The 23,630-nt window shown below is 40.7% G+C and overlaps 1 protein-coding gene across 2 annotated transcripts in view; it reads left to right on the top strand.

Annotated features, from left to right (window-relative positions):
* The window catches only part of Rab27b (RAB27B, member RAS oncogene family), a 155,556-nt gene that overhangs the window by 119,637 nt on the left and 12,289 nt on the right, over window positions 1–23,630 (top strand). For both annotated transcript variants that reach the window (XM_055622835.1, XM_055622836.1), the window contains 2 exons: window positions 18,046–18,217; window positions 19,716–19,801. In XM_055622835.1, coding sequence (XP_055478810.1) covers window positions 18,065–18,217; window positions 19,716–19,801 — 239 coding nt within the window. In that variant the 5' untranslated portion in view covers window positions 18,046–18,064. The remainder of the gene's footprint in view (window positions 1–18,045; window positions 18,218–19,715; window positions 19,802–23,630) is intronic.

Genomic DNA, 23,630 nt, shown 5'->3' with positions numbered 1-23,630 from the left:
TTTCCAGTCTGATGGGAGGGAAGAGGACAAATTAAGATGCTTTCCATGGCGGCAGGGGCCATATAGTTAATCCAAATGAGGACCCTTCTGAGAACGAACGTGGACCCTGTCAGCAGAGGAGCTGGAAACAGACTGTGCTGAGCAACCTGTGGCTTGGGAGCTTCATAAACCTTTAGCTGTTGAGGTGGCGTGGAGGCAGAGAGTAGTGGATGGGAACTTTTATGCCATTTCATTTGGGCCCCAGGTAAACCCTATTTGCCCGGTACAGTAGGCCCTCGGGGTGTGTTTATTAGATGAGGGAATCTAGCAGCTTATTATCCTTGCTTGAATTCATTTATTTATTTTAAAGATTTAATTTATTTGTATGTATTGTGTGTCTCTGGTGCCCTTCCCCACCCAATCCCCTTCTGTCTGTCTCCTCGACCCCGTGTGAGTGTATGTGTATGTGTGTGTTCTGTATTCTGTATATGTGCAGGTACCAAGGAGGCCAGAAGAGAGCAATGGATTCCTGGAGCTGGAGTCCCAGGTGGTTATGAGCCTCTTGACATGAGCTGACAGAACACACTTGAAAGAACAGCAAGCGCTTGTAACAGCCTAGCCCTCTCCAGGCCCCAGGCCCTGGCTTTACAAACCAGGCCATGCTAAAATATATTGTGGACTCTAATTCTGATCACACAACCAACCACAGGGTTAAATTCTTTATCTTTTCTTTTCTTTTTTTTTGAGACAATATCTGACAATGTATCCCAGATTGACATGGATCTTGCTATTCAGCTCAGGCTGGCTTTGAACTGATAGCAAGCCTCCTGCCTCACCCTCCTGATTGCTGAGTTTATAGGCCCAAGCTACCATGCTTTGTTTTTTAATAAATACCTCATAATAGTTGTTCTGAATCTTTTAAACTCCTCCCATTTCTACTTTTCTTTTCCCTTTATTTCTTCTCCTGAAGCTTTAGTGGTCCACACAGAGAGATGTATAGAACACAGCTGGCTGTTTAGAGACCATACATACATGTAGAACATAGGGATGTTCATAGGCTAGTTTTTATTGAAGGCAGGGAAAAGAGAGGACCATAAAGAAGTGTCTTTGAGAAGCTTTTTTATCCTTTCCTTTGAAGCATCCACTGTAACAGCTGATGCTAAACCAAACAGGCTCCAAGTGGGCATTTTGGCAGGGTTCATTTCACCAAGACAGTGGGATCTTTGTCCAACCTGTCATCCAACCTAACATGAACAGCTGCCCAGTTTGTGCAGCTGAAAACAGCGATCTGCTTTGTCCCCTTTTAATTACTTAGGATACTGTTTTACTTCCAGGTTAGGAGACCCGGGCCTGATCTGCAGAGTGTCCCATCCTACCACCTAAATTTTCATGTGAGATGATTTGCATCACATGCTCAATTAAAAAAAAAAAGTCACAAACAAACAAAACCCAGCATATCTCAACTGATTGTGGTGGCATATATCGGCAGTATCAGCATCCAAGAAGCAAAGGCAAGAGGGTTATATTAAGGCCAGCCTGTTCTACACAGGCAGATCAAGTCTCCAAAGGCCTGTGTGTGACTATGTGCATGTTCAGGTCTTTGTGTCTTCACGAACATGTGTATAATCTCCTGTGTGTACAGTTGTGCTGCATCTTCACCCCCAAGGACAATGTTCATCTTTTACAGTCAATGCCTGCTTATTCCTCTTTATTCTGTTTTCGTGAAATTTTTTTTTACCTGTGTCTTCATCATCAGTCCTTGTAGTTTATTGTATTCATTTGTGCTGTTCATGAAAATCTCCTATGTACTGTGAGATAAAATATATTGTTTGTTTGTGATTCTCTGACAAAATATTTTTAATTTATAAAACTAGTTTCTGTTTTAGACGCTATAGAAAACCACATCTTTCAGGTCATCTTTGAAGATTCTAAGGTGTGTGCTATCTGCCCCTGCTTTTACTTAATATCATTCTTTTATCTTTTAAGTAAAAACTAGACAGTTAGCCTGCTAACTGACATTATCACGGAAGGACAATGACAAGCTTGCTTTCAAACATAAAAAAATCTCCATTAGTCACACAGAGTGTTATGTTCACTTTACCATAGCCACAGAACCGCACAGAAAAATATGTACCATTTCTAGTGTCCTGTGCACTTGGAAGGTATACTTCTGAAATTCAGTATGCCAGCCTGTGGCCTTCATAAGCAACCGTGTCTTCTTTGCGACATTATCTGCTAAGACAACTTTCAGCAGGGGCAGGACCGTGCTTTTGTCTGGAAGGAGCATCCCACTTGCAGAGAAGGTTATTAGGTGATGTAGGGTGGGGAGAGGAAGATGCACGTTTTCCTGTGTGAAAATGGAAAGGGCACGGGAAGAGTCAAGAATTTCCCTGAGATGCAGACTGTCAGTAAAACGGACTCTGCCGGCTGCAGTACGTCACTCACTCTTGCTGGCAGCCTATTGCGACTGCCCCGAACCATTGACATAAAACGTTCACTGCTTGAATTAAACTGGAAAGTCTATTTACTGTTTTCCTTAAGAGTTTCAGAAATTAACACGCCAGTCTTTAATGGAAATGAGAAAGATCAATTCCAGAACACAGACAGAGCTATATCCTAAAAATAATAATAATAATAATAATAATAATAATAATAATAATAATAATAATAGAAAAACAGTTGTAGGGGAATGGGGAGGAGATACATATGCCACATTGTGTGTGTGTGTGTGTGTGTGTGTGTGTGTGTGTGTGTGTGTTAGAGAGAAAGAGAGAGGAGAACATCAGTCTTACACCACGGGGGGTTCAGTTCTCTCCTTACCCTGTTGGTCCTAGGGACTGGTCAGGTCACCAGGCTTGGAAATAAGCACTTTTACTCACTGTCTTGAAGGCCCACAAGGACTTCTTTCTTTATTTTTATTGCTAAATTAAAATTGTAATTACCTTTATTTTATGAGTGTTTTGTCTGAATGTATGTATGCGTACTCTGTGCATGCCTGGGGCTGGCAGTGGCCAGAAAAGAGCCTGGAATTGGAGTTTTGAACACCATGTGTTCCCATGTGGTGCCGGGAACTGAACCAAATTCAAGTCCTCTGGAATGGCTTCAAGTGTTCTTAACCACTGAGCCATCTCTCCTGCCCCGATTGTGTTAAGAACACTTAATTCTGGATATCCAACACCATGAGCCGAGGCCACCACAGTACTTCATACACTGAAACCAAGTCGCCCACACTGGGCCACCCTCCTCCTATTGTCATTCCAACTTGCCTTTCTTCCCTTTCCCTCCTCAGACTCCAGCTCTCATCTCACCTCTTTGAGAAAGTGCTCCATTCTGCTCCACCCCATCCTCTTCTGAGTGCTTCTTGCCTTTGGGCTCTGATCAGTGTCAGAGCTCTAACTGCCTTCTGAGGCAGGACGCCTCAGAATAAAATAAAATATGTTATACAAATAAAATATGTTATACAAAGATTCGCCCGGGCCATGTGAGAGAAACATGTTCTCTACTCTAGCTCCATTCACTGTGTACGGATTCTCTTCCTCCATCCCCATACTTAACACTCACAAAATGCTCAGGAGATATCAGCTAAAACAATAACCGATCAATACTATCTTCCCGAGATCATATCCTCAGAATGTCATGGTAACATGAGCTATCTAGAGTTATGTTTGAATGGGAAATTTTTAATAACATACCATTCTTTTTATTCTCATAGATATCTGCCTATGAATCAATAGATGCTACCTAGTTCTGCTTTGTTAAATTGAAGAGTCAGCGTTTATGGTAGATATTTGATTACCATGCCTTTCTGCAGATAATTAAGCAGAGTAGAAGTCTGACATGACTTTCTCAATGCGGCAGCCTGCTAGCAAATGAGCCCAATTTTCAACATCATCACACTAATGTTTGAAAAGTCAGTAAAGGGTTTTAATAACCATATGGAGTGTTCTGGGGAGATTTAGGTCACAGTATACAACATTTTAAGAGAAATTGTTTAAGAAAATTACTGTGTAACAACAGTTGCTGTGGCTACTAAAAACATTTTGTATTTTATGTGTGTGAGTGCTTTGTCTGCACATATGTCCATGTACATGAAGGGCTCTAATAGGCTACAGCCTGGCAACATGGCTCTGGCAGGCCTTCCCCTCCCCCTATTTCTTCAGCCTTGCTAAAAACCATTAGATCACATTCCTAGAGCTAGCCACCAAGGTCCATTCCCTTATTTGGCCACTTCTACTTCCTGAAGCTGACTACCAAGGTCCAGCTATCAAACTATCAAAGTCCAGCAATCAAAAACACCCTTCGGCTCACCTAATTAAAATAAATAATTAAATTTAAACACCTCATCCTAACTCTTCCTTTTACGACTATCTCCTGTCTGTCTCATTCCCTGCCATTTGTCTTTCTGACGCAAATAAATCTTCTTTGTGCTGAGAATTCAGTTTGGGGGTATCTTGTACTGATACCTGCTGTTTCACTATGCACTTGCCTGATGCCCAAGGAGACCAGAAAAGGGTATCAGATCCCCTTGACTGGAATTACAGACAGCTGTGTGCCTCCATGAGGGTAGTAGGAACCTAAAACTGGGTTTCTTGGAAGAGCAGCCAGTGTCCTTAACCACTGGGCCATCTCTCTAACCCTACAGTGTATTACTTCCTTAACAGTTGCTAAAAGTGCATTTTAAATATTCTCATTAGAAACATAAAGATAATTATGTGAGTCAATGCATAATTAGCTCCATTTAGCCATTTCACAATGTGTACATACTTGAAAATATGTCACACATAATAATTACATGAAACTTCTGTCAATTTAAAAATAAAGCATCTAGTGCTGAGTTCAGAACCCCCCTAGGGAGCACTCGCTTAGCATTCCTGAAGCCTGAGTTCCATCCTCAGCAGCAAGAAATAACTACTTTTAAACAGAAAGATATATTTAATTTGAAACTGTATCTTTTTCTATTTAGTTATAATCTAAGAGAAGCTTCACCTTACAATATGAATTTAATATCTGTTCATTTATCATACAACAACCAAAGGAAGATGTATTGTCTGGTTCGTATTAGAAGCCATTTCCTTTCCAGAATTCAGATCTATTTGCATTGGGGACAGGGAATGGGCATTACATCCTGGGCAGGAGGCGTTTCTGAAAGCAGACAAATATGAGAGCCACCATGTCAGGAACCCATTTTCTGGTCTGTGACTGACTGTGGGGAGCACTGGCTCTGTGCATGCTTCTAATTGCTTCTGCAATGATTAATCCCCTTATGCTATTCTTAATATTTTCTTCAGTCTTGGAAGAAATATATGGGAGAGAGATTTGTAGATCTTGAGAAATTAACTTCTCTTAAAGTTTTTTTTTTATTGTCACTAACAGAAGCCCTACTTTAAAGAAGTCAGTAAAACATTTGTTTCATTTTTTGTTTTCTTAAAATATGACTTGTTTCGAGTAAATGAGTCATGCAGCCCATTAGCCAGACCAGCGGACAGCTTTCCAGGTCCAGTATACTAAACGTTCCAAAAGTCCAAAAGTCTTGGAAGCTTGGTTTGTCAAACCGAGCAGTTTGTGTGACATCATCTGTGCATATGCTCTGAATGAGGGGTTATCATGTTTCAGGAGCTTACTCGCCTTCCATGGAAGCAAAGCTTGGGCTCCCAGAGAGCAGTTCTGTATGGCTGGGCACAATGTCAAGGGAGCGGCAACAATAGCTCTTCATCAGAAGTAGTCATCAGTCATTGCTTGTGTGCCAAGATCGGGGATCACATACCACTGGGGGAAACGGCTTTAAATCCTAACAGGATCAAGTTAGATAAACACGCTCCTTTCTTTTTCTTTTTCTTTTTTTTTTCCTTTTGGTTTTTTTGAGACAGGGTTCCTCTGTGTAGCCTTGCCTGTCCTGAACTTGCTCTGTAGACCAGGCTGGCCTCAAACTCATAGCAATCTACCTGCCTCTGACTCCCTGAGTGCTGGCTTCAAAGGCATACACCACCACTGCTTGGCTCTCAAACTCCTTTCTTTCCCCATGGATTTTCCACACTGGCTGGATTGCCTGAAGGCATCATGTGGTCTTCAACCTTTCAACCTTCGACACATCTACACTGGGCTCAAGGTGAACTGTACTGATGAGGAAAGATGGTTCCATCTTGGCTGCTGTTGAATCCTGCCCTCACAGAGCATTAAACTCTGAGTCCCAGAGCCTGCTTACAGAGCTTCTGGTCAACCTCCAGGGGCTAGGATGTTTGAATCTGTGAACTTCCTAGAATCTGATTGTGATGCTTACAGTCAGACTCACTCTGGACACAAGTGCTCACGTCTGTGCTCAGGCTGCTTTCCAGAATTACATGACCATGCTCAGATACCAGCCCCCGCCTCTGTCTCAGACTCTCGGTGTCCTGATTGTTGCATATTCTTGCACAGAGGGTTGCTTGTGAAGATCCTTCCAAATAAAAACTATTTTATGAATAAGAAACCAGTTTATTTGTGATAATCATATAGAGAATAGGTATTATGCAGGACGCTTGCTTTGAGTTTCAGGTGGGCATTTTTCTTTGACTATGAATAAAAATTACTAATAAATTATTGTATTGCAAGCAAAGATTCATAAATTTAGCTAGTTCAAAAATTACTTGAAAAATAAAGTAATGTTTATCCTATTGGGTTTCAAATAAATGGTTTTATTGAGATACAGACAACAGATTAATCCTTTAGAAGCAGTTAGTTCAATGGTTTTATTATATTCAAGAAGTTATTCCAATGTCACTTTCAGGACATTTTCACTGAAGTCCATATACCTAATCTTTGTCACTCAACATTTGCCCTTTCTTTCCCTAGTTCCTGGTATGAAATTATCTCTATGAATTTATCTTTACAGAATCGTTTCTATAAATAGAATTTTAAGCTATGTGGCCTTTTGCTTCTGGCTTCTTTCGCTCAATATTTTCAAATTCTTTGTGTGATAATAGCATGTGTGCATACTCTTTGTCTGGCTAAATAACATTCCATTGCAGAGATCCATGTACATATCCAATAGGTAACCATTTTATTTGTTTCCAGTTTGGAATCACTAAAGAATAATTATGCTATGAGCATTTGTGTATGAATTTGTGTAAGCCTAAGTTTTCATTTATCTTAGGTATAGAACTAAAAGAAGACCCAGGCTCATGGCCTATATCTGTGTTCATATTTTGAGGGATTGTTAAAATGCTTTTCAAAGTGCATGACCACTTCATAATTTACCCCGTAAATAAAGAAGGCTTCTTTTGCCACATCTTCATTGTCTGTAGTTGCCCGTGCTCCAGGAAGAGTCCGCCTTGGGACTATGAATCTATGTGTCCCCGAGGCTCGGATTACTCTTGTTTTCATGATCTTTCTGTCCATCCCTACGGTGTTTGAAAAAATACATATGCAAAGGATTCCTCCATTTAAAAATTTTGGTTTTCTTTTTATTGTTTAGTTACAAGGTTGTAGATAGGGAGAAAGAGAGATGGGGGGGGACAGAGAGGAGGGAAAGGATGGAGAGGGGAACAGAGAGGGAGAAAGAGAGCAGAAACAATGGGGAATTCCTTCCATATATAGTTATATATGATTTGCAAAGATTTTCTTTATGCCAGGGTGCTGTGTTTTCATTGCTCTGATATCTTTTGAAAAACAGAAGTTTTTACCCATTTCTTTTTTTGTCGTGAGTAATTTCGGTGTCATATCTGAGAAATGATCTTATCTTCTAAGAATTTCATATTCCTAGCTCACACATTTCGACTGATGTCTCATTTAGAGCTGTTTTACATATAGCGTCCAGAGCCCTATTTTAAAAGACTGTTCTTTCTTCACTGGGTTATTTTAGCACCTTTGTTCCAATTAACCATAGATGTCAGAGTTAAAAGTTTAAAACTAATGGGTTTATACTTAAGCCTAATCTATACTGTCTTGATTGTTGGAATTTTTTAAATTGGTAAGCCAGAACCCTTCAACTTGGTTATTATGTAATTCAAGATGGTTTTACTATTCCACTTTCTTTGCATATGTGTATAAGCTTTAGGATTTGCTTGTCAATTCTGTGAAAAAGACAGCTAAAATTTGATGGAGACTGGGTTATGTTATGATTATTAGCCATTAATGCTTGATGGCTACAACAGTGCCCAATGTATAAGAAGAAATAACTACTATTAGGTATTATTTTCCTGTCTTATCATTTGAGTCATCCCAAACATTCCTTTTCTATAGATAAATGCTTTGTTCATTTTTACTGTAATTGCCTTTTGGGGGGTGTGAATAGGATATTTTCTTTACAGTCATAATATGTGGTCTTTAAGAAGCATTCAATTTACATGAGCATGGTGTTAGATGGTATCGGATCACTAGTTCTTACTCTTGATGATGTATAAGAAATGGAGACAACTAGACACATGGGCTAGGAAACATTGTGAATTAGTCAGCTGGCCCTAGAGGACCAGAACTTTTAGAATGAATATGATTTATTATAATCACGTATGGGCTGTGGCCCAGCTAGTCTAACAATGGCTGTTTACCATGAGAGGGCCCAAAAATCCAGTAGCTGTTTCGTACGTGAATTCTTGGATGTCTCAGCTGGTTTTCAGTATGTGCCAGAATCCTGAAGAAGTAGACTTTAATGTCATTTTAAAGAATGGACTTGCCAGCAAGAGCAAGGAGGCAAAGAGAGCAAGCTTCCTTCTCCATGTCCTTATATAGGCTGCCAGCAGAAGGTGTGGGTCAGATTAAAGGTGGATCTTTCCACCTGAAAAGGTCTGGAATAAAGATATATCTTCCCATATCCAAAAGATGCAAAATAAAAGTGGGTCTTCCCACTTCAAATGGTTTAATTAAGAAAAAAAAAATCCCTCACAGGTGTACCTGACTGCTTGGGTTTTAGTTAATTCCAGATGTGGTCAAGTTGACAACCAAGAATAGCATCACACAGTGGCTACAAATGAGTTAAGTAGCTAGATCATTCCAATTGAAGAAGCCATGGACAAATTCGTAATCTACTCAGATTAACTAAATGGGAAGACACCGGAGAATATTGGCTAAAACTGTTGTAAGGAAGCCAAATATCCCTTCTTGCCTTTCCTTTCATAGGAGACCTGCTTTGTGACAAAACTTGTCCTGGAGAGACAAAAACACACATACCTGTGCCTCCCCCATCCCTCAGATAATAAACCCACAACAGACCACAGCACAGATCCCATCTGAGAACAACTTGGTGAACCAACGAGTCTTAGTGAGGTAATTTACATAAATATGAGTGAGGGGTTACTTGCAGGAATAGAAATGACTCAAAGCCAGCTGCTTCACCAAGCCTCCACCAACACAGCTCACGAAGCTGAGAGCCTGGAGCTCACTGCAGAGTCTGCCAAGCAGCTCATCAGGTTGGAGCGTGTTCTTTCCAGGTGCCTCAGCTGGTCTAAACCTCTTCCAGGCAGCTTGCTGGTTTCTGCTTCTTCCAGGCAGCTGATCTGCTCTCAGTCTCCTTTCCAGTTCAGCTTCCTTTCCTCTGAAAGGGACTCTCAGCTCTTATTGTTTACTCTGGCTGGAAGAAGCCTAGTGAATCTGGTCCGTTTCAGGGACTTCCTCAAGCTCTATTGAATTCTTTACATTCCTGTTTAAGGAGCTTCCCTGTTTCAATCTCAGAAGAAACTGTTTCACAAGATGTCCACTGACCTACAGGCCACCCCTCCTACTGCTCTGTCCTGGAAACACTTAAAATCTGCGCCAAGTGTACCAACAAGGGCTTCACTGAGGATAATAGAATCAGCTTCCTCACCTCGCCTACCTATGTCAGCATCTCACCAACCACTGGATCCCCAGGCCAGGATCATGTGGAGCAGACTCCAAACCCTACTTAAGAGGCCCCAGAATCAGTCCCTGTCCTCAGCCTGCTGACATCTCGTCCCCAACTTCAGTGCAGCAATCCAGTAAGATTAACAAGAAGAAAAGTGAAACCATCACAATTTGAAAGGAAAAGCCTATCAAGAAAAGGTGTTTCTGCATCTAGAAAACTAAAACAAATGAAATAAAAATAATTTTCACGAAATAAAGTTTAGCAAAGCACAGGGTGATAAACCAGTATGCAAAACACAACAGCCTTTGTGTAAACAATAGAAAGAGATGACTACTAAACCTAAGTTATAAAAGCAAACTGAAAATACTTTTTAAAAAAATCTGGAATCAGGCCTGGTGTGGTGGCATATGCCTTAAATCCCAGCATTTGAGAGTCAAGGCAGGTGAGTATCTGTACATTCCAGGCCAACCTGGTCTATCTAAAGAATTTCAGGCCAGCCTAGGCTACACAGTAAGATCCTGTATTAAAAAATTATATCAAAAACCAGTGAGGAAACCCATAAAGTAACTGTAAAATCATAATTGCAGTCTTGATGGAGGTACATGGCACATGCCTGCAATCGCATCACCCAGAAGGTTGAGGAAGGAGCATTAGCATTTCTAAACAGCTCTGGGCTACAAATCGAGATGCTATCTCAAACAAAAAAAACAGTGACAATTAAGTCTTGAGATATAAAAGGATATGTTATCTTGGTATAGAAAATTCAGTAGCATAAAGATGCCAAGCAAAGAACAAAGAAAGATGACGAGAAGACGCCCAAATAAAATTTTATAAATAATCATATTTAAAACATTACTGAAAGATAACACTATCTATATCTGTGCACATAAGAGAAAATGTCAAATATAGACCCAATTCTGAATGAAAATTTGTGTGGCAAGGATGACACCTCTACCCACTGAAAAGGAAATCGGTTTCTAGTAAGTAGCAGTGCAATAGCTAGAGGAAAGTAAAACTGGATTAATTCTTGACAGCACTAGAATAAACTCTAAATGAGTTGGAGATATAATTGTAAAATGGAAACTATAAATACTATAGGAATACCAGAGAACCCTGCTTTAAGCTGGAGTGGGAAGAGCTTTCTAATGATTGGAAACTTGGTTTCTTATGACCCCAAGCAATGTCAGGAAAAAAAAATAACAATGAGTCTTCTGTATGACATAAATACAGAAGTACACATACAATAAACATGTTTTCCATTCACAAAAGAAAAATATTATGATATATCATATGTGCTCCAAGATAACCTGATATAATTGGGTTTTAAGGTAAAGAAAATAAGATCAGCCATGTTTTCAGGTAGTAGAAGTTGGGGTCTAGGAATGTGGGGTTCATTATACCAGCATAATTACTAGAATTCATATATCTGAAATTTCTCGTAGATAATGTCAAAAAGTAAACAAGTGTGTATAGTTTTAAAACTTGTTCTATCTATTGCTATGTTGAACACCATGTCTAAAAGCAGCTTGGGAAGAAAAGGATTTATTTCACCTTAAATTTTCAAGTAACATTCTACCAGGTAGGGTAGTTAGAGCAGGAGATTGGGGCTGAAACCTGTAGGCAAAAACTGATGTAGAGACCATGAAGGAACACTCCTTTCTGGCTTGCCCTCCATGGCATGCTCACCTTGCATTCACATACCACCCAGAACCACGGACCAGAGGTAGCATCTTCCACAGTGGGCTAGACCATCCCGCGTTAATCATCAATCAAGAATGTGCTCCACAGAAATGCCCACATTCTGACAGAGGCAATTCCTCAATAAAAGTTTTCTCTTTTCGGGTAACTCTAGTCTATTTTGTTTTAAGTTGACAAACTTAACCAACACAATGCAGTAAAACTAAACCAAACCAAAGGGGTACTTCAGAGGGAAAAATAATAATTTACAGAGTTAAAAAATTAGTTAGGAGTGAGTTTAATATGTACAAATAATGATAACGTGTCAATATAAATGAATTCTTGTTAAGCCTGTCTGCTGGACTGTCTAGCCTTTACTACAAGTGCAAGCCAAGTTGCAGAGATCAACGAATTATTAGTTTATTATATTACAACCCTTGATCTCACGTAAGATAAAACAGCTCTATTTACTTTTTTCAAATAGACAAATACACTCCTGTTAGAGTAAGTCAGTGTGCTTCATTAAGTTGACAGATGTATTTTTAGTATGAACCTTTGTTTTAAGCTCTCATTCATTAATCCTAAGTAGTTTTAAAACAGAAATGAAATTGAATTGTAGTAAACCTTTCAAACAGTAAAAATACAGAATCCACAAAAATAAAGTATAACTTTTAAAAGAGACTCCTCCCTCAAAGCATAATTTTGGATCCATTAATTTCATAGACAAAATGCCAACTTGTTGACCTATCCATAATTTTACTCTGACATTCTGGACACACGTGCACTCATGGAAATGAACAGTTCAAGATAAGCTATTTATACCCTCTCTTTGGCTATCATTCGGGCACAGGTCATGAGAGTTTCACAGTCAACATGTGTCTGCTGGAGCCCCACATAGCCAATCAGATACAGATTGCTGAAGAAAGAGCAAACAGCTGTCAGTCTTGGCAGCCTCACATTGAAATGATCTCCACTGAGTTTAAATGATATCAGGGACACTTTAATTGCTTAATGGTTTAAATTTTTCAAAACACCTTAAGCGTATTCAATTTTTCTTTATTAATTTAATAAGTTCAAGTCACATGGTCACAGCTTGTCAGGGAATTCTTGAGATTGTTATTTGGTGGACTGGCCAGTAATTTTATTCATCGGTTACCCTGGATTCTAGTCACTGTAACTCCCCAGTCGAAAAGCAAGGAGTGAATTCTGAGTACCATGAAAACAAGAGCTACCAATGAATAGGTGTTAGATGGTGTGTCCTTAGAACTGTGCAGTAAGACATAGCAGAAAGTGTGTGTTGGAACAAATAAATCCTCCGCTGAAGGAGCTCTTTTCTGCAAGCCCCAGCTTATTTTAGGATAACTTGGTAAACTCTGTGTGAGCACAAATAGTTCTCTTTAAAACACGTAGTCCTTTGGGGAACTGCCTTTTCCAAGGATCTCAAAACAGTTCTTTTAAGATCTAACATTCAATTTGGGGAAGAATTATCATCAGGGAAGCTTCCTCCTGGAGTGGATGGGAGCAAATACAGAGACCCACAACTGGACAATGTGCAGAGAGAGAGACCTTGAAACACGTAGTCCTAAATGGGATATTTCCACCAAATCCCTCCCTCAAGGGCTCAGGGAACCATACAGAAAAAGAGAAAGAAAGATTGTAAGAGGCAGAGGGAATTTTAGACTCTTTTTTTTTTAATGTGAAGATTGTGTGTGTGTGTGTGTGTGTGTGTGTGTGTGTGTGTGTGTTCAGAGAGACCAGAAACAGTACAGCTCTCCTGGAGCTGAATTTAGAGAAACTGGTTAGTTTGCTGAGGAGGGTGCTGAAATCCAAACTCTGGTCCTCTGGTAGAAACATGCTGAGATCCCACTGGAGATTTCTTTAACTCTTGCACTTAAAATGGAAAGCAAACTTAGGCCTCTCTGAACCTGAATGTTCATCTCACAGACAGGAGTCCACCTGCTGGATTTAGAAGGAAGCCATTTTATCAGCTACTCAGAAAACTGAAATTTTTGCACCAGACGAGAGTGTGAATGTATGCACTTACTCAACAAATTTTCTTTGAGTCCCGTTGTTACACTGTTGTCCTGGGCTCTGCCTCCGGCAATGGACATAAGAGATTAAGAATGCAGTGTGGCTCAAGGAAGGTCACAAAGCGAGAGAAGGGATATTGTATGCTGAGAGATCAAGTCTCCTAGTCATGACAGGGAAGCTGCGCCCGTGGAATCTCAACAGCATGGCTGCCTAAACAGGACCTGAAGGATGACACCACCAGTTGACATGCCATTGCGGATGAGGGAAGTCTCACATGGCTCCACCCCTAGATGAAGAGCTTTAGGCAACCAATAGTTGCTGAGAGAGGCACAATCAGTCTTTTCTAGGGACAAGCCCCATAATTGGTTATCCAGGTGGTCATCCCTACTCACACACACACACACACACACACACACACACACACACACACACAGGCAGCTCTAAATGGACGCGGTGGGCTGTGTTATGTGCGCATGTGTATAAATATATATTCGTGTAATATGCATCTATATGTGACAGTTGTGTTATACCTATTCATACATTTACTCATAACAGCAATAACAAACAAAAGGTCACGAACTTCAGAGGACATGAGAGTTGAATGAAGGAGAGGGAGAAGAAATGTCATAAATACAGTGTTAACGAATATGCAAATTTCTCAAAAAGGAAGAAAGGATGGAAGAAAGGATGAATGAACTAGGGGTGAACAAGAACAGTGGAGGTGAGGGGTGGATAAAAGAAAATGTGAGCAACTTCAGTTGGGCTACTCCAGCAGCATGCCATGGTAGAAGGACACTGGCCCAGTAAATCATGGTCCTGGCCCTTACAAGGAGTCAACATCCTCCTTTATACAAGGACAGTATCTCTATCTTCTACCTACCCAACATGCTTTCCACTTCTTTTATTGTTTTTCCAGTCACTGTTTATTTTTCCTAAATTAAATACAAGATTTTTTTTTCCTTTCCTGGCAAAATGCTTCTCAATTTTTCTTTTGGTTTGGTTTTAAGCTTGCAATTTAATTTTCCTGCTCTCCTTCAAATCCATGGCCTCTTTTTTCATCAGTTTTTATGGCACTCACATATGCATTTGTATATACATATATATTCCAAGATACAACCTGTTGAGCCCATATAATGTTACTTGTATGTAATTTTCAAGGCTGTTTGGCACTGAACTATCCTCTTCTCTGAGAGGACCTTCTCCCTTGCTCCAAACTTTATTCAGTTGCTTATCATCCTTTGTGCAGGCCTGAAGTCTCCTGGGCTTTTCTTAGTTTGATTTGGCATATTTGTTCAGCTCACATTTGGGCAGTCATACTCGTGAGACTTTGTGGGTGTGGCCTCTGATATCACCAAGAGACACAACTCACATCAAACTATTACAATCCCCCCCACACACACACACACAATGTTCTGCAGGCCTTAGGTTTGGGAGTGTTTTTTTAGATGTATCTGTTGGGACTGGGCTCCACAACTCTGCATTTTGAATGGTTTGGGTTTCTGTAGTGCTCTTTCTGTTGGAAAGATAAGTTGCCTTGAGGAGGGGTGAAGACTACACTTGTCTGCTGCTATTCCACTTCTAACTATAGCCAATGAGGGGACGTCTTGGCAGTTTGTTCAGTTAGAAATCAGCAGTCTCTCCTGAAAGGCCTCACTGATGTGAGTTCACATCTGAGGCCAGTGCCGTTGTTTGCATTTCTTGCTGCCTTTCAGCAGAAGCTGTGGGTGTGATATATTTTAGATCTTTCTCCTCCTCTTCCTTCCCCCTGCTGTCCCATGAAGGGCCCTGGGCACTGCACTTCATCTTCTCTATCTCTTTCTCCTCCTGGCTCTGTGGCATAGCTGTGACACACTGATAAAGACCAAGAATCAGACATGATCCAGAAAACATTACAGTCTTCTGGCTTTTCCTCCTTTTTAGATCTGTAGAACCAAGAAATGACAACATTACTAATCTTAGTACAGAAATAGACAATGTTTTAAAACCTTGTCAGCTATTTAATCCTTTCCAGATAAATTTCTATCCCATTTCCTAGAAAAGGAAGTCTTACCAAGGCTTTGTTTTTCTTTGTTCTACTCTGTTTACCATGGCATGGAAATAACATGCACATCAATCATTTTAGGACTCAGAAAATAATGTGGTCATAAAAAAAAGAAGTGAAACAAATACATTTTAGATAGATATAAATACATATATAAATATAAATGAGAGAGAATAAAACATTAAGGTTTTCAAGAGAAACTTAAAATAAACCATCTAATTCCTTGTTTCAGTAGGTCAAAGAGCATACTGGAAACACTAAATAAATGTTTTCCACAGGGGTTGTATTCATTTTTATGTGGTATCTATGTCAAAATGCCACAATGTGTCTACCATTCTTCATTTTTGGAGCAGAGGCAGTGTGGGCCACGGTGAAACTATTCCCTAGTGTCCAGTACGGCTCTGGATTAGATCTGGACTTGGAGGCAGGCCTGGTATTACCCCAGACAGGTTGTATGCAATGAACAGAGGGTGAATTGGCTACCAGTCAGGAACACACGTTAGGCGATGTAGTTGGCAAGTGGTTAATGACTGCGTCCTGCGAGCGGGAAGTAAGTTTCCATGCACTGGTCCCCTGGTTCTCACCTAGTCTGGGTCCTGGCTGTGCTGTAAAATTCCATGCTAGCAAATCTTTCAATATCTAAAATACATCACATCCACATGCTAGTTAAACTATGGCATACAGCTTTGGATTATAAACACAGCCCTGGTCTAGTCTGGAAATTCATGTCGTAATTTTCTTTTATGACTTTATTTAAAAAAAAATTCTTTTAGAAATAGAATCTTTTATTCTGTTTCTAAATATTCTAGTTAGGCTGGCCACAAACTCACTACCAAGCCCAAGACAGTGTTGAACTCCTTATCCTTCTGACTCTAGCTCTCCAGCGCTGGGATTATAAAAATGTACCACCATACAATCTGTTGTCTGTAGGACTTGGGACTGGACCCAGGATTTCATTCATCTTAGGCAAGTGTTTGACCAATGGAGCTACACCTCCAGGTCCATGCATGCCCACCTCCTGAACACACCCAGGCTTTTAGAGAAGCTAGACTGTGAAGTATGCCTTCTGGAATTTCACCTTTGTGACTAACAGCCATTTGTTGAAGGATTTCATTGTATTTGTTTGAGATTTATTCTCTCTTATGACTGTCAACAATAAAGTAAAATAGTGTAGGAAACTTGAATAAAATTTAGGTCATGCTGATACACCTTCTTAATTCTGTCTCCTTCATGTATTTCAGGGAACCGTAGTACCCTGGAGTGTTACCTTCTGTTTAGGCAGCGAGTAGCTCCAGTTTTGTTCCTCTATGGCTTAGACAGAGGAATGACTTTGGCAGTAGTTACCTCTGTGTTATAGTAAATTTAAGTCGTCCCCTTCCCAGAGAAAATTAACAGCCTTATAGTACACTGATACTCATAGAGAAGATGGAGAGGTGGTCATGCAGGCCTCCAGCAGGGAGCACTATTCTTCTTGTGCACGGTGTGCCTCACAGACTGGGAGGAACGGCAGAGTCAGTTATGAAAGTCCAGTAAGAATTTTAGAGCCAGCAACTTTAGGGGTGCATAGGCCTAGGCTGTCATGTCCAAGAGAAGTCCCGCATCTGTGATTATCTGTGTCTTTTCATTGAGGGCAGCTCGCTGCTGAGGCCAGCACATGATCAGACTTTGTCTAGACAGGTTTAAAATGGAAAGCAAAAACTTCCATAATCAGCGAGGCTCTAGCCTGAGAGCTCCACTAAATGATGAAGGCAAATATTACTGGGGAGAGAAATTAAAGGGCAGCATATGAATTATCCTATTTCAAAAAAGTTTCTCTGATGAAAGAACACATATTCATAATCACTTAGTCTTACTTATCAAAAGCAATATAGTTCAGATTTAAGGTATTAGTTATATTTAAAAGATACAAATCCCTAAAGCAATTTATTGATTATAACTTCCTTGATAAGTAACTTACTATCTTTATCAATTCTTTTACCCAAGGATATAATGTCTTTTATATTGGTTAAAGTAGAAGCATGTTGGGTTAAGTTTATCTACATATAAACCATGTGTATTCCCTTCGAATCAGTTGTAGTGGTAGTTTAGAAGAATCCCAGTTTCTTACACATGTGGGTTCATGTTCTGCTCCTGAGCTATGTCCCCATCATTTTCTTACTATGTAGTATGACCAGGTGACATTGCCCAGAAGAAAATTCAAGTTGAGATCTTCCTGCCTTCTCACCCTGGTACCACACCTCTCCTCCTGTCTCGTTCTGGAAAGAAATGCCTTTGGCTTTTTATCTTCTGTTATTGTGGTGCCAATGTCTAGTTTACAAATGCTTGGTATTACCGGCTATGACATGGAGTATCAAAATGACAGGCACAGCATAAAGTGGCTTTGGCCAAGGTATTTCGGGATTTTGGCACAACAGAGGCTTTTGAGGTTAATGTCATTAATTCAATGTATGTTGTACATTTAATTCTGATATCAAGCAGAGGAAGTCAACTTTAACTATATCACACTTGTTCTCCTCCCATTCAGGCCCGCCAAGACCATCACTATGACTGATGGAGACTATGATTATCTGATTAAACTCCTGGCCCTTGGAGACTCAGGAGTAGGGAAGACGACATTTCTTTACAGATACACAGACAATAAGTTCAATCCCAAATTCATCACTACAGTAGGAATAGATTTTCGGGAAAAACGTGTGGTAAGTTTTTAATTATAGTATTAACCTTACTACCTATTCTTCTGTACACACACACACACACAGAGAGAGAGAGAGAGAGAGAGAGAGAATTGAGAAGCTGTGTTTATTGCATTTCAAAATGTCTGTTTTTATCACATAAAACTCATAAGAATGTTATTTATTACTTTTTCAACTAGCAGTAACATTTTGATAGAAGAATATTGAGTGACACTATCTCTTGTCTTCAAAAAGCAAATAAGGAACTAAAATGCCTTTTTTTAAATTTGTGGATGATGTGAATTCTATGATTTTTAAGGAACCTTTCAATGTTTTGATTTATTAAATGTTACAAGTATTAGCTTGTAGGTCTGAGGTAAATTCCTTAGAAGTTGAAGGGTTGACTTCCTAACTCCTAACAAAGAGGTTAAAAGTATGATTGGCAAGTAGCTGGCACATGAGATTTGTAAGTTCTTGCTGCATTTTTATTTGTGTGTAGCCTCAGCCGTCAATCACTGGCTTGCTCTGAACAGAATGTGAGACCCATCATGCTATTTTCCATGATAAGGGAGCTTAAGTGAGAATCACAACACCACTTCCTCCTCCTATGCTAGACACTAATGACAGGGAGGATGATATTGTGACATGTGAGGCAAGTAGCATAGGCACATAAGCTTGGCCAGATTTTCCGCCACCCATGGTATTCTTCACTGCCAAGATGACTGTGCCTACCAGTTGATGTCACAACTCCCAGAGGAAATGCTTGGTGGAGAGCCACCGTCTGAAAAGTTGAATTGCTTCCTATACCTTATCTGAGAGCCAATAGACTGTGGGCATCTCTGCTTTCAGCATGTCCGCGATTCCTCTGACTTCTCACCTTAGCAACGCCTACCAGCTTAGGCAGAAAGCGAGTTTTAAAAATAATGTCCTTGTAAAACATTTCCGCTAAGCTTCGGACACTATCTGCACAGACCCACTAAAGAAGAGGGTAAAAGACAGAGGCCGAAGTGTCCTGGCTCAACGCATTGAGAAATTTTGCGCATGTGTTCTGCCTAAGTCATTTTCAAACACAATTCTATGCTAATAGACATGCAAGAAAGTGAGTTTTGTTTAAAATGGTTTTCCCTTTTGTAATTTTATTTAAGTTTATTACAACCGTAGAATAGAAAAATTATGGTCTCAATTTGCCGATTTTAAAAAAGCCCTTAAAAGTTTAAATGAAAAGTTGGTGTTTGAACCTAGTGCTTGAGTCCTTATCTGATGCCTGCTGCCTTCCTGAAGAAACGACAGAAGGTGTCTAATTTAAGTCTGCAGTATGCCCAAGCTGTGTTGAAAATCATACTGTACTTGACATTTAAAAGTGAGATATATGTGATGCTTTGGGGGAAAATAAAGCAAATATTTATTCTGCACTATGAACTTTGATTATAGTAATCAACAAAAACATGCTGACTGAACCCGTAGAGCTAGGATTTTGACAGAATCCAAAGGAATATTAACTCGGGGGAACTGTGTCTTCCAGGTTTACGACACACCAGGAGCAGATGGGTCTTCAGGGAAGGCGTTTAAGGTACACCTGCAGCTTTGGGACACTGCTGGACAAGAGCGGTAACGAGAAATTTCTTTCTAGCCACCTCTGCCTTATAAAATGTTGAAAAACGAATGTTGCCTGTAAACCTCCAAAATAAAGGATTTCCAAACTTTCTACAAGTTTCAAAACACACACCTATGCCCAGTGTGGTAGTTCATTCCTATAACCCTAGAACCCAGGAGTCTGAGGCAGGGGGATTGCTTTAAGTGTGAAGCCAGTCTGGACTACAAAAAGAGAGAGACTGTCTCAAAAATAACCAACCAAACAAACAAACAAAACAACTAATGGACATTTGTATTAAGGAATAAAAACCCACGATTTCTAGTTTGTCATGTTCACCAGAACCATATAGTTAGTGCAGATCCCAGCAGTCAGATTGTTGTAAATCTTCGTACTTCCCAGTGGGGAGAAACTTCTCCAGATTTACTCCAGCGAAGATGGGGAAATTAGTGCTGGTGCAAGAGCTGATTGCAGACAGTGTTGAAGAAAAGGCGTTTGTTCCCTTCCTGTCTCTTTGCTCTCCCACCCAGACTCGGTCACACGCTCAGTGACTGTCTTTTCTTACTCAGACTTCGCTCACTCCATTGCCTGATACCCGGACTATCTTTTTGAACTCTGTATATGTGTGCGTGATGTCTGTGTATGCTGACATGTATGTATATGGTGTGTGTGTGTGTGTGTGTGTGTGTGTGTGTGTGCCCATGTGTGTGTCTAGAGGCAGGCATGTGCCATGATATGCCTGTGAAGTCCAGAGAATAGCCTTGGCTGCAGGAGTCGTCTTCATCTTCTACCTTGTTTGAGACAGGGTCTCCTCTGGTACTTTTCACCGATGCTCACGCCAGGGCAGCTGGCCCAGGCGCTTCCTAGGATCCTCCTGTCCCTACTTCCCCTCTCACTGTAGGAGCAGCTAGAGGACAGATGCACACCATTATGGGTGGCTTCTAGGGATCCAAAGTCTGCTAGTGCTTTGGCCTCACTGCCCACTGACCTGCCTGCTCAGCCCTAGAACCGTTAACCGTTAACCTCATTCCCACCTTTCTTAACCATTTCCTTTCACCAGCCTTGGCTCAAATTCTACCTTCCCCGCCAATAACAAACTCACGCTTTCTTTTGAACACCGGTGACACCTATACTCTGCCACTCTAGCTCTATGAAATGAATGCTATCACACTGTTTGATAACATAAATTTTCTTCTTCTTCTTCTTCTTCTTCTTCTTCTTCTTCTTCTTCTTCTTCTTCTTCTTCTTCTTCTTTTTCTTCTTCCTCCTCCTCCTCCTCCTCCTCCTTCTTCTTCTTTCACTAACCGCTCTTTATTGACTCACGTCCACGTGGCCATCTCATCCCAACAAAGCTGTGAGATGTCTAAGGGCCCAATTTTTCTTTCAACATCCTCTCTTCTGTCGTCCACAAGGTAACGAACAGTACATAGCAGCGTTGGTTGCCTGTAGTTTGCAGTGATACTCCATTATTCAATGAAAATATGTTTCTTTGGGACCCAAAATTTCAAAGTGTTAAAGACCCCAATCTAATAAAACCCTCTACTATCAGATGGAATAAATGTGGCAATGGAGTGACAGCGAAGATGAAGAAGACATCTTGCCCCGGATTCTGCATCATATGTCTTAGAATGCTGATGCTTGTAAACACCCCTATTTTTGAAATGCATCCAAAATGTTCTCGCTTTCAGTGAGTGTAAATGCCAGGAGAGGTGCTGGGTGCTCTCTGTTAGCTTTTTTTCTTTTCTTTTTTTTTTTTTTTTTTTGACTGTGAATTCCATTTACACACACCCTTCAACACTGCTGGTTCTTCTGAAGTCATTCCTCCTAAGAGTCTCCTTTCATGTGTCAGTTTTGTTGTCACAAAGATGTATGTTTTATAGGCCAATTTAATTCATTTCCGAAGAAGCAATGCGAAAAAAAATGTGGTTCCCATATGTCCTTGCACATGATATGACAGCCTTGCGTGATGGCCCACTTCTCTCATCTGCCCCCTTAATACAGCTGCGTTGTGGGGGAGGTGGGGAATGGTAGGAGCTGTCTTAGGAACTCTAGGCTTATCCATCCCTTAAGAAGTTTGCGTGCTATGCATGTAAGGTATAGCTAAGCAACAACATGAACAATGCCACAGACCTCAGCCCTACGCCTTGGGGCATCTGGCAGTGTAATCCAGGTAACAATAATGGTCATTGATAAACGTCAATCGTGGGAAAGCAGGAAGTGACATAATCCTATTCAAAAGTAAAGGGTCCAGCCCTTATGACTCCTCAAGGGAGAAAGAATAATAAGGTGCCTGACTTTGGGATCTGTTGCTTTCTGAGGTCTTAGCTTTCCCTGCCCTGCTGAGTCACTGACTAAAGTGAGATGGGTGAGGAGGAGGATGTGAACTGGGTATCAGTTGAACATTTCTTCCAGGGAGTAATAGAAGGAAGGTAACAAAAGGGTGGACAGTCCAGGATGTTCTCCTGCACCACAGCAACGGTGTCCTGTCTGTGCTGCTGTTAGTGAAGAAAAATTTGCTTCAGTCAGATGATTACAAGAAGCATGTTTTTAAAATGCTTTGTTATGAGCTGTGGGCAAATAAAACACAGACTTGTTTTCTAACCACACACACACATATACCACACATAACACAGACACACACACACCCCAAAGGTCAGAGTTCTAAGCCACATCAGTACGATGATTAAGAAACAGTTTTATGGGGACAGCTTTCTGCAACTATTACTCTAAGAATTCCCAGGCAATGGGAGAAACAGACCTATGTGGAAAAAAAATGAGTAATGTTTTGGTTTTATAATCTACACCTTTGTATTACAGTAATGCTGTGCAAAATAAATGACTGAATTATCTTTCCCCATACTTCAAAGTACTATTTAAAATGCTATTTAAAATCTGTAAGAATTTTGAATCTTGTACTATACGCTGTCATTTGCTTATTTTCTTAGATATCAAAATGTAATTTGTAGGTAAACAGTGTGTTCTGGGCAATGAAAATAGACTGTGTTCTAAACATGAAACACAGCTCATTTTTGCTTGGAGCTTACCGAATAGTGAAGTTGGACAGGCAGTCTCAGCATGGCCCCTGGACAGCAGTAGGAAGACAGAAGGTGGCAAGAGAGACCTCAGGGAGAGGCTGTTCCCAGGAGGCTCTGCAGGAAGCGGGGTTTCCGCTGGTGCGTTATGTTTACACTCATGTACAATGCATGAGGGAGTGTAATCCAGGCTAAAGGACAGGCAGGGGAAGAGGAGGCACTAATACGAGGCAGCCTGCAGAGCAAGCAGCGTGTGAGAGAGCACAGGGGCCAGAGTGAACTTTCTCAGAATGAAGAGAAGATTTGCACGCCTGTGAACAGGCAAGAGATGAAGCCTAATGATAGATGAGAACGGATCCTGCAGAGCTTCCTTGGCTCAGTGGGGTGTTTCGGTGCTCTCCTAAGAGCCACGTGTAGTCATTAAAATGTGGTTGGTGAAGGAATCACACAATCAACAGGAAGAAATGAGGTCTCCCTGAAACTGGATACGGGCAGCTCATTGAGATGGCAGTTGAGGGTGAGAGGTGATGGGCGTGAGGTTAGTGTAGTGGGGCACAGTGTAAAAAGATGAGCTAGCGAAGAAGTGTATGTTGATGCAGAGTGGAGAGGGACGGGACTGTGCCTCCAGCAGCCTGAGGATGCCCTTGACAGAAAAGGAAGACAGGAAGGGGAGCCGTTTAATTTGGGATGTGTGATGCTAGAAATGCTTCAGCTCTGTCTATGTAGAAAAATCTCTACAACACATGTGCAAAGGACCATAAAAAGCCAAGTCTACACATTGTGGGTTGGTCAACATACAGGCTATAGCTAACCC

This window comes from Psammomys obesus, unplaced genomic scaffold (genome assembly GCF_907164565.1).
Source record: "Psammomys obesus unplaced genomic scaffold, mPsaObe1.curated_primary_1811, whole genome shotgun sequence".
Lineage (NCBI taxonomy): Eukaryota > Metazoa > Chordata > Mammalia > Rodentia > Muridae > Psammomys > Psammomys obesus.
Note: the sequence above shows the minus strand (reverse complement) of the source record. Positions and strands in the feature narration are given on the sequence as shown.